This window comes from Siphateles boraxobius, unplaced genomic scaffold (genome assembly GCF_051911475.1).
Source record: "Siphateles boraxobius isolate OS27281-9 unplaced genomic scaffold, OSU_SipBor_1 9, whole genome shotgun sequence".
In the NCBI taxonomy this organism is placed as follows: Eukaryota; Metazoa; Chordata; class Actinopteri; order Cypriniformes; family Leuciscidae; genus Siphateles; species Siphateles boraxobius.
This window is the reverse complement of record NW_027509219.1, coordinates 26,197,069-26,211,067: the sequence shown is the minus strand read 5'-3', so window position 1 is coordinate 26,211,067 and position 13,999 is coordinate 26,197,069. Positions and strand designations below refer to the sequence as shown.

Here is a 13,999-nt window from a genome sequence, read left to right as displayed (position 1 = left end):
TATTTAAACAACAATTTGAAATCAGTTATGAGAAAAACATTTAGAAGAACAAACAGATCTTCCATTCCACTCACCATTAGCTGAATTTGGCATTCCCCTCACATTAAAGTCCATAAAAGACCCTTCAAACCATAATATTTGAAACTAATATCAAAAATACTAGAAAACATCAAAGTCCGCTAGGCTTTTCAGTAGTTCACATAAATTCCTTCAAGATTATCCTCCAAACTTTGACCAAAGACACCCAGGTAAGTGTGCTATCCCGGTTCCCTTGGCAGACAAGCAGCTGAAAGTGTTTTTCTTTTTTTCCAGCTTTCCCAAAGGCTAATACCAAACAGCTGACATATCTCCAAAATAGCTGTGCGTCATTATACATAAAGATAGAAACATCTTAGCTACATGGTCCAAGTCCTGCCTGCTAGCATTGTTTTCATACACCGAAAACCAACCATACCTTTCACAAAGGATGGTTTGGTTCATTAGCCTATTTATTATAACTCTTAATTGACTATGTATCCCTTAACAAATTCTCAGGCTTGATTCAAAGTTGATTCCCAGAGAATAATTTCCTTTTATTGATTAACGTTGTGCTGACCAGAAGTTATTCACAGTAGCACAGGTTCGAGTTCATAAATCATATTTCTCTGAGAGATGCCAATACAACTGAGTTGGAAAGGTCACAGGGATTAAAAGATCCTGTCATTCAGCTGTGAAATCACTTGTTAGATCTGAATACCCATACTGTAAGAGGCATTCCAGCTGTCATGTGAAAAGAACAGGACTCCTGACAACTGAAGTCTCAACATGTTCTCAATTGACAATTCAAGAATTATTTGAGACTTAAAAAAACATCTTTTTGTTTCATTTAGTCTATTAAGCACATCGCATTATCAAATTTGAACATCTGTCAGCGGACATTACCACACATATTTGTCTTGAGTTATCTTGATGGATGATATTCATTGTGACATTTTTATGTTAATATCAGCATCAAACAGAATTGATTTGGTACTCCAACTGGCTGGACATAATAATTAGCTCAACCATGTCATGAGTTTGGGTGAGGAACTACCCGATTCTGCCAACCAATGATAGACAGAAAGGAGGAAGTGTTTGAAAACTGTCATTCTTTTTGCTATTCTGTTTGGCGACGAAAGAAATTATGCACCTCACCTTCAAAACTTAACTTTTACCTGTTTCCACTGAATCAACCTGAAAGTCTGTTGCAATTTGCAGGTGCAAAGTCTGTCAAAGGAGTTGCAGACATCCACCATGCATGTGTACAAGTAGTCTCAACTCAAAGTGACGGGGATGCGATATCACTGATGGCCCGAAGATGCCGTATAAATAGTAATTTGTTAAGGAACCAGAACCATGTGAGGATGTGTTAGGTGAAATTAGAACTTGACGAAACAGCTGAACACTTCACCTAAGCTCACAGGTCCTTGTTTGGAGCGCATCTCTGCAAGTTTCACATGTCTTTTGGTTTTTTCTCTCTCCACCCTGCTGACAACAGATTTATCGAGAGCCATAAATCAACTCGAAGTCACCTTTCTGCTCAGTGCTCACACTACTATATTGCTTTGCACTCTGTTATTATAATTTTTAGCAGTTCAATTTGAACATATCATTTCAATTAATAGAAGTAGATACAATCAATAGACACATAAATCATTTGCAACTGTTTTTCAATCATGCTTTAGAAATATATATAAACTTAAAGCGATTTGGCTAAATTCAATCCATAGTACCCATTACATTGTTGGCACGTGAGTTTGGAGAGAGCGAAAACAGCATGACCTTCAGGATGTCAATGACGTTGATGCTATTGTGCAGCTTGTTCCTGCTTTGCATCAAAATCATAAGTAAAATGAAGCACCAAGACCTCAATTCTAACTTTGTGAAACCACATAAGTTCTACTTTGATGAAATATGCAGATCTACATGTTTACCAGCACTGAGATGTGTTTCTTTGATAGAGTGCCTGTCCATTTGTTGATCTGAGATAATCCTTTAAACCCTAGTCTGGGGGCTGTCTCAGTTTCAGCCCCGACCAATCACAGATCCACATGTCTAACTGGGGCTACAAAATCCCCTTCTCCCATTAGTTGTCCTTGACACATCTAAAGCACATACTGTCTTTTCACCTCTATGTATGGACCCCAACATCCCACAGCAGACACAGGGAAGAATTCTTATGCAGGGAAACTTGTTAGCTTCACTTAAAAATAAAAATTCACAAATAAGTTTTTAGCAGACTGGTGCACTTGCGATGGTCTTGCCAGCAAATTGCAGCTTGAATATCTATACAGTACTTTAATTTGGTTTTATAGGTATGTGCACTACCTTTCAAAAGTAAGTGTGTTAGTTTTTTGTACTTTTATTCAGCAAGGATGCATTACATTGAAAGTAAAGAATTTTTAATTGTTAGCCCTATTCTATTTCAAATAAATCCTGTTCTTTCTGAACGTTCTATTCATCACAGAATCCTGACAAAATGTATCACGTTTTCCACAAAATATTAAACTGCACAACTGTTTTCAACATTGATGAAATGCTTCTTGGGCATCAAATCAGCTTATTAGTATGATTTCTGAAGGATCATGTGACACTGGGGACTGGAGTAATGGCTCTTGAAACTTCAGCTTAGCCACCACAGGAAATAAATTACATTTTAAAATTCTTAAAATAGAAATCTGTTATTTTAAATTGTAATATTTCATAATAATACTATTTTCACTGTATTTTAATTTAAAATAAATGCAACCTTGTGGAGCATAAGAGACTTACCTTCCACAAATGTTTGAACAGTAGGATATTATCCCTTTAGATATAAAATATTAAGCCAGATTGTGTTTTAGAACTAATGAAGCGGTGGGACATCAAAATGGGAGCCATGTAAAGGTTTGTAATGACATTGGCCATTTTCAAGCCAACAGAATAAGAATTTTACTCATTACAATTATTGAACCTAAATTTATCCTGAGATCCCCATTTTAGCTGCCATCATATCTCTGATTGTTATATCAGATTAAAGTATAATCATAACTTTGCTTATGAGGCTTTCTTAAAAGTTATTTAATAAAATGTGCAGGCTATATCCCAGTTTGTTAAGGGGAAGTGCAGATACGATGTCATACTCTGATCATGTTTTTCACATTTTGGTTTATATGCTCTTAAATGGAGATGGTATCTGTGTATAGACCCACAAACCCTTTTGTGCCACGCCCTCAATTGGATTAAATATTTTAATTAACAACTGAACAAAAATATGCATATTATCATAAGATAATGATGGTATGAGCAAATCAATAAATGTATTGGTCAAAACAGGGAATCTGCTACTGTGGTTGATCATGTTAACTCTTATATTGTTACTTTTTTCCTTTCTTCTTGCCACCTTTGCCTCCTGTTTTTGGGGACTCTTCATCACCCTCTTTCCCTAAGGCAGCTTTAATTCTCTTCTTTCCAAGGGGAGTTTTGGCATACCAGTTCTGTGAAGAAGAAAAAAAAGTGAAGACTGGAAATAAAATGAATATCATGAGGGTCTTTTCCCTCTCAGGTTGAGAGTCTTGAGACTATCAACTAAAAACATACTATCTTATTGCCAAGTTCGCTATCAACTTCAATGTGCAATCCTATCTGACATTTGAGAGATTATACTTACTTTCAGCGACTCTTCTTCTTCCTGAAACACTGGGTCAATTTTAGCAAGTGGAGGCACAAACTCTGAAGCAGTTAGTGGACGTTTAGGCAACTGCTGAATGCGCCGTTCAGTCAAGATGCTACGTACCACCTGCACCATGTGACTCTGTGTGTAGCCATCGGAAATCTTTGCCAGAGAACTGAGGTCCAGGACGCTGGTCAATTCTCCTCCATTCTTTTTTATCAGCTCTTTCCACATTACTGTGAAAATATGCAGATGCATGATTGGAAACACTGAAATTTATTATTTTATATATACACTAGATTCAGCAAGATTTGTTTTTTAAAGAAATTAATACTTTAATTCAGCAAGGATGCATTAAATTAATCAAAAGTGACACTGAATTGATTTCTATTTTAAATAAATGCTGTTCTTTTGAACTTTCTATTCAGAATCCTGAAAAAATGTATCACGATTTCCATAAAAATATTAAGCAGCACAACTGTTTTCAACATTGATAAAAAAAAAAAATGTTTCTTAAGCACCAAAGCAGACTAAGAGAAGGATTTAGGATCATGTGACACTGAAAACTGGAGTAATGCCTGCTGAAAATTCAGCTTTTCCACCACAGGAATAGATACAATATTTGTTTTTACGGTTTTTATTTTTTTATAAAATAAATGCAGCATTGGTGAGCATAAAATACATATATACTGTACACACACACACATACACACATCGCATAATATATAAAGCCTCACCACTTAATGATTTGGTATTTGCTGACAAAAATCTAGAAAATTAGCTTACCATATCTTGATGCATAGTCCGGTCGAGGTATGAGGATGATCTTATTGTAGAATTTGCACAAGGATTTCAGGTCTGCACTGTGTGGATCATTTGTCGTACCTACAATTAAAACACAATCTTCTCCTTTGATGGACTTGAGGATTTTGGGCAAATCTTTCTTCAGACGCTTCGGATCTAACTGTTTATGCAGAATTAAAACATCTCATTAATTTTCATTTCACCACTAAACAGATCCCAAGTAGATTACACTCTTTACCTCCTTCTCATCTTTTGGTACTTTTTTGTAAAACATCTTTTCAGCATCTCCAATCCATATTACAGAGGGCTGCATCAGTCTGGCAACCTGCACCGAATACAGAGTACATCAAAATGTCAATACTTAGCAGGCCAGTTTCACAGATTTAGGCCAATATTGAACTAAACTTTACCTTAAACACCAGATGCAGCATCATCTGCAATCCACTCTTGCCAGGATATTTTCCAGCAACGTTTAAAGGTGAAAGGTCGAACAGATTGGCCCCTGTCTCCTGGCAGATGGCATGGACCAACATTTTCTTACCCACCCCTGATGGCCCTACTAGCAAGATGCTCTTTACTAGGGGAGCCTTCTCATGAACTGCTTGGGAACCTAGTATAGAACAAGGAATGTTTTTTGTTTTTTTTAGCTGGCCATATATAGCCAAAACATGAAGAAGTTTACTGTATGTTGAAGTGGCTTTTCTGAAGTAAAAATATGTAAATCCAGAGTGATTCATTTACTAACCTAATGGTAAGACAGCATAAAGGGCTACAACTTGCCGAACATCAGATAATGATGGCATAGGCTCAATATCAGACTGTCGTAGAGTTGTGCCAAGGTAGCTATAGTCCCCTTTAATGAGAGCAGATGTGTCCAGATGTGTTATAATGGTTGTGAGTATGATTAGTATATTGTGTATACATGTATTACATTTGTGAAAGGGCCAAACAAGCATTACAGAAGAAGTGTTTATTTCTATTTTTCACCATAAACTGAAACATAATAATACCAAGATAATCTTTTAGTTTAACATTTTCTGCCTTTTTCAGCAATTCCTGTTCAACCAGCTCTTCAAACAGTGACTCGGTGGTCCTAAAAAAAAAGAGTTAGATTAACAGAGTTCAATATACACATTCACAAGTTTGGTGGCGGTAAGATTTTTTAAATGTGCTCACCAAGGCTGCATTTATTTGATAAAAAATACAGTAAAAAAAGTAAATTTAAAAAAATATGCATTTTTCAGCAGCCATTACTCTAGTCATAAGTGTCAAAAATCATTCTAATATGCGGATTTGTTGCTCAAAAAGCATTTCTGATCATTATTATCAATGTTTCTTTGTTATAGTTCAATAAATAGTTCAAAAGAACCGTTTTTGTGAAGTAGAAATATTTTGTAATGATTGCAAAAATATTTACTGTTACTTTTGATCAATTTAATGAATAAAAGTATTCATTTATTTGAGGAAAATCTGACTGCTAGCTTTTGAACAGTAGTGCATTATTTAACATCTAAAGGGAAAACTTCACACAAAATGAAATTCTCATTTTATATAATTATGTACTCATACTCATGTAACCTGCATCTAACCTGTACCTGTACTTTCTTCCTTCTGTGGAACACAACTGGCATTTTTCCATAATGAAATTGAATGAGTATCATAAAAGTGCGTTATACTGTATTTTAAAGTATTTTAAATAAAGCGCAAAAGTCATACAGTATGGACCACTTTATGGTGCTTTTGTGTGTTTTTTGAAGCTTGAAAGTTGAAAGCCTTAGTCATCATACATGGCATGAAAATGAACATCCGATACAATTATTTGAATTTTATCCTTCTGTGTTTCATGTAAGAAAGAAAGTCAAGTCAGGTGTGAAACATGTAGAAATTAAAGGCATGAACTATTCCTTTAATGGTGGAGAATTCCAAACTTCCAAAAGCAAAATTTCGATCAACTAAAACAATAACTAAAAAAACCTATCAGCTGTAAGGTCTTTGTCCTTCTTCTTCTTTAAGCTTTTTGATGTCTTCTTTTTCTGCGTAGTCAGAAACAAAATGTATATAAAGACAGTATAATACCTGTGTTGCAAACAGAGGCAACATCATTTTCAGTTTCTACATGTACAATGTGTAACGTAAGACATCCAGGCAATCTCTCTGATGTTCAATAAATCCATGTAAACAGAAAGGGTTTACTGTACTTTTGCAGCACCCTTGCCCTTTCCGCTTTTTTCTTTATCCACAGCCAGCTTCCAATTAGCCAGCTCCTGTCTCATCAGTTCATCCACCTGAACAAGCAACAAAAACCAACGTCTCTAAAAGCTAGGATTAACGTTAATAAAAATGACAATAATTGTGAGGAACATGTGGTCTTAATGTCTGATCATAAGGAAACTTTGAAAAGAAAAACGGCAGCCGATTAAAAACAGCACATACACGAAGAGCAGTTCAACACCAGTAGCCATCTTTTACAACAAGCTATTAGACATTTAATGAACTATCAGTCACCTGTTTTCTTATTTCCACTTCAATCTCTTTTCTCTTCTCTTCTTTTATCAGCTCCAGCTCGTGCCTTTGACTGAAGTTCTTGGACTCGTTTCTGTTTTTCCAAACCTCTGCAGATCAGATGATACAGTCACTCCCTCTCTCTTGACACTGATATGTTGTTATTGTAACAAATACTGTAAATGTTTCATTCTTCAATTTTCCTTGCCAGTAAATGTCTTGTATTCCCTCTCAAGATCTGCCAGAAATGCAGATGGTAGCATCTTCAGTCCAGGCTCTTCCTCCTATGACAATCCAGTTATATGCAAAATATCAGAAAAAACAAGGAAAACTACACTCAATGAGAAGTACAATAGTCACACTTGGTACTCATACTGCCTTCAGTGATGTTCTTTTCAGTGTTTTCCTGTTTACAATTTTTTTCATTGGTTTTCTGTCACTTTAAGTCCTCTCCTCAATACTTACCTCGTCTTCGACATTCCCTTTCTTTCCTTTTTCTTTTATCTCCTCCTTGCCCTTTGGCTTTTTGTTGGCATCATCCTCCTCCTTTGCTGCCAGTTCTTCAGCCAGCTTCAATCCAGATATGGAAATGACAGATTTTGTCAATGAAAACATGACAAACACTTCATACTGTATATTCCAAATTAATTTGATCATAATCAAAAGAATATTAAACAGGATGGATAAAGAACATCCCATAAAAATGTTATTATTCTGAGCCTTTTCTATACATAGTTTTTGGTCAAAGATGAACATATATTGGCATGTACTAATTATGTGAACATGTTTACCTCCTCAGGTGTTTTTTCTGCAAATATAAGAGCTGAACCTCCATACTCCTCCTCTGGGTAGTCAGGAAATGAGCCTGTTGCATCACTATTCATGGTAAATGTTGTTAAAAGATGCTTAGTGAAACCCTAAGGTAATGGGTTATACACAACACACTTCCGTATTCTGTACAACAGGTTGCATCGCTTGCGGTTCAGGTCTTTTGTATGTGCTTTGTTAAATATAGTGCTGTTTTACTCAAGACGACTTCAAAGGAGCAACCATAGATGAGCATAACCGATGTCCATCGCATATGCAGATTGATATCTAAAAGATTTATTTTTTTTCTTCTTCTCACTAAAACGCCAACAAACAAAAAAACTAAATAGGTTAGCTGATTACCTTAAAAGTCCATATCACTGTCAGTTCATACTGCTATTAACACTTTCTCCTGTTCATGTGATGTTTGATATGGTGATTCATGGTTGTGTTCAGACATTGGCAAGAGATCCCACTCACCGGCACTCGATGAACCACTGTCTGATCTGATCTTTCATGGTCTCCTTCATTTCTGGGCCTTCCACGTCCCTCAGCTGATAAATAACAGATCCGATGGACTTCTGATAGTCATCCTCATGTTCTTCTTGCCTGGTCCGCCTGTTGGCCTTGTTGTTCTGGGCAGCTAGCTCATTTTGGGATGGATAGGACAGTTTTGGATCCATGGCCTGAAGATGGCAAAGCCATAGAATCACATGAAACAGTATTAGAGTTCCATCTACTGGAGGCAACACGATGGTGGCATACTCAACATGTAATCAAGCTGTAGAATCACAAAGAATCTTTATTTATGACTATCAATACAAAGCACATACCTTTGTTCATGTGCTTTGCATGTAATGTAAAGTACCATACAATATAAAGGGTAAACACACAACTATTAAAAAATATGGGGTCAGTAAGATTTAAAAAAAAGAAATTACTACTTTTATTCAGTAAGGACACATTGAATTGATCAAAAGTGACCGTAAAAAACTTTTACAATGTTACAAAAAATCTATTTAAAAAAATAAATTTGTTCTATTCATCTATTCATGAAAGAATCCTGAAAAAGAAAATTTATATCACGGTTTCCACAAAAATATTAAAGGCATAGTTCACCCAAAAATAAAAATTCTGTTATCATTTACTTAAACTCAAGTTGTTCAAAACCTGTATGAATTTATTTCTTCTGTTGAACACAAAAAAATATATTTTGAAGAATGTCAGTTGATGGGCCCCATTGACATCCATAGTATTTTTTTTCCTTACTATGGAAATCAATGGGGTCCATTAACTGTTTGGTTACCCACATTCTTCAAAATAAATTATTTTGTGTTCAGCAGAAGAACGAAACTCATACCGGTTTGGAAAAACTTGAGGGTGAGTAAATGATGACAGAATTTTAATTTTTGTGTGAACTATCCCTTTAAGCAACACAACTTTTTTCAACATTGACAATAATAATAAATTATTTTTGAGCACCAAGTCAGCTTATTAGAATGATTTCTGAAGGATCAGAAGAAAATGCTTGCCATCACAAGAATAAATTACATTCTAAAAAATATTAAAATAGATAACAGGTTTAAATTGTAGATATATTTTCACAATATTATTCTTTTTACTGTATTTTTGATCTCATAAATACAGGCTAGGCTAGCATAAGAGACTTTCAAAAATAATTAAAATATTTTCAAAAATCTTATCGACCCCAACCTTATGAACAGTAGTGTACACAATTTATCTTACCATTCCAAGAAGTATCATTTCCTCTTCACGCAGCCTTTTTGTCATTTTCCTTTGCACGAAGCCTCTCCACACCTAAATAGAGATTTTAATTATTTACTGCATTCCTAATAGTTATATATTAACTAAAAGTAGTTAATACGATAGTATATTGTACCTTCTGGATACAAACTGCAGCCTGGTCAGTGCTTACTGCCTCTTGTTCGTCAGCTTTCTTCTGTCTCTCAGAGTCTTTATGGATCTCTCTCATGAATTTTGCCCTCAGTCGGCCTTGCCGTGCTCTTTCAGCCACTTGGATGACTTTAATGGCCCTCTCCAGAGTCAACATACGCATTACATTAGACTGGGAGAGGCAAGAGAAGTCATGTTAGAGTATGAAACACTCCAATTACTTTCGTTTATGATTAAACAAGCAATTTAACTTACTCCTGTCTTTTCTGTAACATCCACTTGGTTTAATATAGCAGCAAACAATCTTTCTCTGTCCTGCAGCACTTTGTTTCGCTCGTGAATGAAATATCTGGGAATTGGAATCTCAAGGTCCTCCTTTGACAAATGTGAGATTGGAATGATGATTTATAGATTAAATACACTACTAAAGTTGTTTATAGCATAAGTTACACTCTAGTCAAACTCACAGGGGTTAATTTCAGGTCTTGAATGATGTCATCCATATAGTGGTACTCTGAAAATTCCTTTTCCACCATTTCGTTCTTGAGCTCCAGAACACGACCCATCACACCCTCCAGCACCTGCCTAATCGCACGCCTCTTTTGGGGGTGAACACTTTGGTCATAGGCCTCGTCCAGCTGCCTGAAGATCTGAGCATAGCAGACGTACAAGGTGGCAATCCTTTGGAAGAACACCACTCTGTCTCTCTCAGGGCGGAGAGGTTCTTCTGGGAGTTCTTTGTCCAGCAAACAGCAGAGCTCCTCATGAGCTTCAGACCAGAGTTTATTGTATGTGCTGCAGGAGGTAAACTGTGTCTTACTCATTGGATTGTTGTGAACAAGCTAAGGTATTAATCATTTAATAAAATTAAACATTATCTTAAACTTAGATTAAACAGAAAGGGACTATATCATGTTTCAAAATACTGACAGAGATTTTACAAAAATTAGTGCTAAATCCATTGCAAGACTGCGACAATTTCATTTTTTGAGGCAATGTTTCCTTGTAATCACATTTGAAACCACATTTACTGTGACTTTAGCTTACAGACCTGTGCGACATCGTTTGAAAAAACTCGCTAAACGGTTCCTTCGAATCACAAGCGATGATGTTCAAGTCTGTACATCTGATATGTCAGGTGACTGTAGCTAGTTAAAACCTCCACTTTTCTGAGTTAAAGATGAAGTCAACAGCTAGAACAACACTTCCGAAAACAAGTAAAGTGAATCTTGAAATAAACACATTTCTACAGCAGACATTCGTGTGCACGTCTGATTAACTTGGCTGAAAGTTGTTGTCAACTTGTTTCTACGGTAACGCTTACGCAGAACGGAAGAAGATCAAATGTCGAACAGTGTGAATTACATCAACGTTTTACCCGAGGTTTTACCTAACAGGCATCATTTCTGTACATGATGATGTTGACATTTAGGCTACATAAAATTAAAAATAAACAGATAAATACGATCAGAGAAAATATATTTTTATATTCTGATGTAGGCTATACGTATTTATTCAATTCCATTTAATAGAATATAATATAAAGTGTAAATCTATAATTTATTACCGTTGACCATAAGAAATTTGAAACATCAGCTGCAACAAGACAAAACTGAAATGCCCGAATTTTCAACGCCACTTGTTTATAAATTTGAAGGCTTCTTATTGAAGGTACATTTTAAACGTCATAGCTGTTGTGGGACCAAAAAATAACAGTAGAATTAATCCGCGTTCCAGGCAACCTGTGACCCGTGTTTTTCCAACCTATAGCCAACCCGTGAAAGTGCACTTGAACGGCAGTCAAACCCGTGACCTCCCACCCGTGAACTCGTACGGACTTGTCTTTGCCTCGTACTAGATCGATCGATGTACTCCCAGTTACGAGCTCTGACGTCACATAGCACTTGAAACCATACAGAACAACAATATAATAATGATAATAATACACACACGATTATGTATTACAATTGTATGTGTCTCTGAAACAATAAGTATATATTGCACTCAGGTAGTTTGGGGTGACTGGCCTGGAACGCTACAAAATCGTGAGTCGTGGTTTGAAGTCGTGATTTACGTGCTCAAAAACCTGCCTGGAACGCAGCATTAGTAGGCTGCCTACAAACTAAATTAGTTACATAGCCCCAATTGCGACCGAGGCGATTTAAGAAACACCTTAATAAAACAAGGAATAAAAAAGAACAAAGAAGCACCTTACAAATGACATGTGCAGCCCTACCAGGTTGGAAAATTCGTCGACTTTAATCAGTTTTTAATAAACACAGAGTTAAACACACCGCTTGATGGCGCCAAACACAATATTTTCTATAGCCGGCGAGGAGAGTTCACGAGGCATTTATAGCCTACATCGACTGTAAAAAATACATATATACATTTAGATACACATAGTTAAATCCAAGAATCATCTTTATTACGAAAAACAAAATACTTTATAAATTAAAGCTTTTGTATAAGGCTTGTACGTGTAGTTTAAGAACCCACCGCTTGAGGGCGCCAAGCACAATATTTGTTATAGCCGGCGAGAAGACTTCATGACTCATGAGGCATAAGGCTATAATACATATTATCAGGGGCGTAGCAGACCCATTTTAGATAACGGTGATTCTGTCACTCTTTTTGAAACAGACGTGTTCTCTGGTATTAGTTACCTTATTTTTAGTGAACTAACATTCAGCCGATCACAAGTGTGTCATCGTGAGACATCATGATCTGATGTTATCAGTGATGCTCTCTGTTTTCTTTCTTATTCTTTGCCTTTTTTATCTGACAGGCTGGGAACTTGACGTTAAATGCACTGCATAAAACAGTGGACAATCCTTATTTCAAACACACAGTATAAGTAGCCTATGTATTTAGTGTATAAGAACGATCGTGGTAGCTACCGCATTCCAATAATCATGTTTTTGGTATTAGGTTAAAGGGTATCATGACACTGATTAATTGTTCCACTTTAATATGTAAAGTTAAAAGGTTACTTTGAAAGTAAAGCATGGCTTAAAATGTACTCATGCAAAAGTGACATTCAAGTAACTGAAAATATTTTTTTATGTTTCTAATATCATCATGAAGCCATCTTGATGTCAAGATGGAAAATGCCGTTTCTTTCAAATTCTCATATGAGAAGCAGGTTCAGTGACATCCCTGTAAGAGCAGCAAGAGCTGTGTGAAATTGTGCCTTTTGACTTTGTACTTTTAAACTAATCAAACCGAGAAGGTGTTTTCAACTTTTTAGGGATTCCCTGGATAGATCATTGATAGCACCAATTCTATATTACAACAACAGCTTTAAACTATTTTTAGTGTCTGTTGTTTGGTTGTTGTTTTTTGTAAACACTTACATTTGTTTGGTTTATGTGCATTATTTATTTGTTTTTAGGCTATAATACAATTGCAGTCTGAATTATAATTTATAATGAAATTAATGTTTTTTCTGTTATGCAAATGAGAAGTGAGTCAACATTTTAGAATTTCAATTCTATCTCTCGTTATTTATACTTTGCAATTAATACAAGCCAATGTTCATTCAACGTTTCCCCCGAAAATTGTGTAAAATGTTATAACCATCTCACATTACCAACACACACTGTATCAAACTTGAAGGCTGGCCAGATTTCCAGGACATGACCCCTGCAGGACCTTCACAGACCCCCATGAGGATGGGGGGGCTGGCTACAAAGAAATATTAAGAAGCTTAAAGAAATAACCAAGGTTTGAGTGCTTACCTAAGGCATGAGAACAGGTTGAGACAATGTGATAATTCATACAATATTTTGCCTAAATGCTTAATATCATTCCAATTAGACTATTGATCTGCGTTTAATTGTAGAGATACACAAGTTAAGAACCCTGGAATTTATGCGTTAAGCGTGTAATACCAGCACAAAGCCAAGTGCAAACTATAGAGTTGGGAGGTGGAAACAAGCAGGGCTTACCAGGATAGCGCGCTTAGTGCAGTCACAAGACCCGGCCATCCATGAACAAAAACATCCAGGCGTTAATTTCAAAGCTCAGATACATTTAAGCGAGTATATTTGGATATATGGATACTTGAAGTTCCCCGTCAATTTCCCTGGGGGACGTGGCGCGATGGATATCTCCAAGGACATTTACGCGTCCAGCTCTCTGTCAGCTATGATTCTTTTAATAAACCTCAGAGAGGAGTTTTGAGACACTTTTTATAGTTATCTGAACTTCTGTGATGAATTTAAAACGAAAGGAGGGGCGAATGTCAAAGGAACTGACCACGAGTTGAGAGGAAAAAAACCTAAGAGAAAGATGTCTACA

At 36.1% G+C, this 13,999-nt stretch overlaps 1 protein-coding gene across 3 annotated transcripts in view; it reads right to left on the bottom strand.

Annotated features, from left to right (window-relative positions):
- The window catches only part of LOC143732480 (dynein regulatory complex protein 11-like), a 68,501-nt gene extending 54,636 nt beyond the window's left edge, over positions 1-13,865 (bottom strand). The window contains exons 1-19 of one of the 3 annotated variants that reach the window (XM_077223604.1): positions 13,648-13,865; positions 10,165-10,492; positions 9,953-10,072; positions 9,684-9,869; positions 9,530-9,601; positions 8,264-8,469; positions 7,768-7,852; positions 7,442-7,546; positions 7,185-7,260; positions 6,980-7,086; positions 6,673-6,759; positions 6,449-6,507; positions 5,485-5,567; positions 5,220-5,327; positions 4,885-5,084; positions 4,713-4,799; positions 4,457-4,634; positions 3,668-3,906; positions 3,379-3,494 (exon numbers count right to left, since the gene is read on the bottom strand). In XM_077223604.1, coding sequence (XP_077079719.1) covers positions 3,379-3,494; positions 3,668-3,906; positions 4,457-4,634; positions 4,713-4,799; positions 4,885-5,084; positions 5,220-5,327; positions 5,485-5,567; positions 6,449-6,507; positions 6,673-6,759; positions 6,980-7,086; positions 7,185-7,260; positions 7,442-7,546; positions 7,768-7,852; positions 8,264-8,469; positions 9,530-9,601; positions 9,684-9,869; positions 9,953-10,072; positions 10,165-10,263 — 2,213 coding nt within the window. In that variant the 5' untranslated portion in view covers positions 10,264-10,492; positions 13,648-13,865. Of the gene's footprint in view, positions 1-74; positions 295-3,148; positions 3,495-3,667; positions 3,907-4,456; positions 4,635-4,712; positions 4,800-4,884; positions 5,085-5,219; positions 5,328-5,484; positions 5,568-6,448; positions 6,508-6,672; positions 6,760-6,979; positions 7,087-7,184; positions 7,261-7,441; positions 7,547-7,767; positions 7,853-8,263; positions 8,470-9,529; positions 9,602-9,683; positions 9,870-9,952; positions 10,073-10,164; positions 10,493-10,748; positions 11,000-13,647 lie in introns of those variants that run through there. The other 2 variants (XM_077223603.1, XM_077223602.1) reach the window with 2 other exon arrangements.
- Between the last annotated feature and the right edge of the window lie 134 nt (positions 13,866-13,999).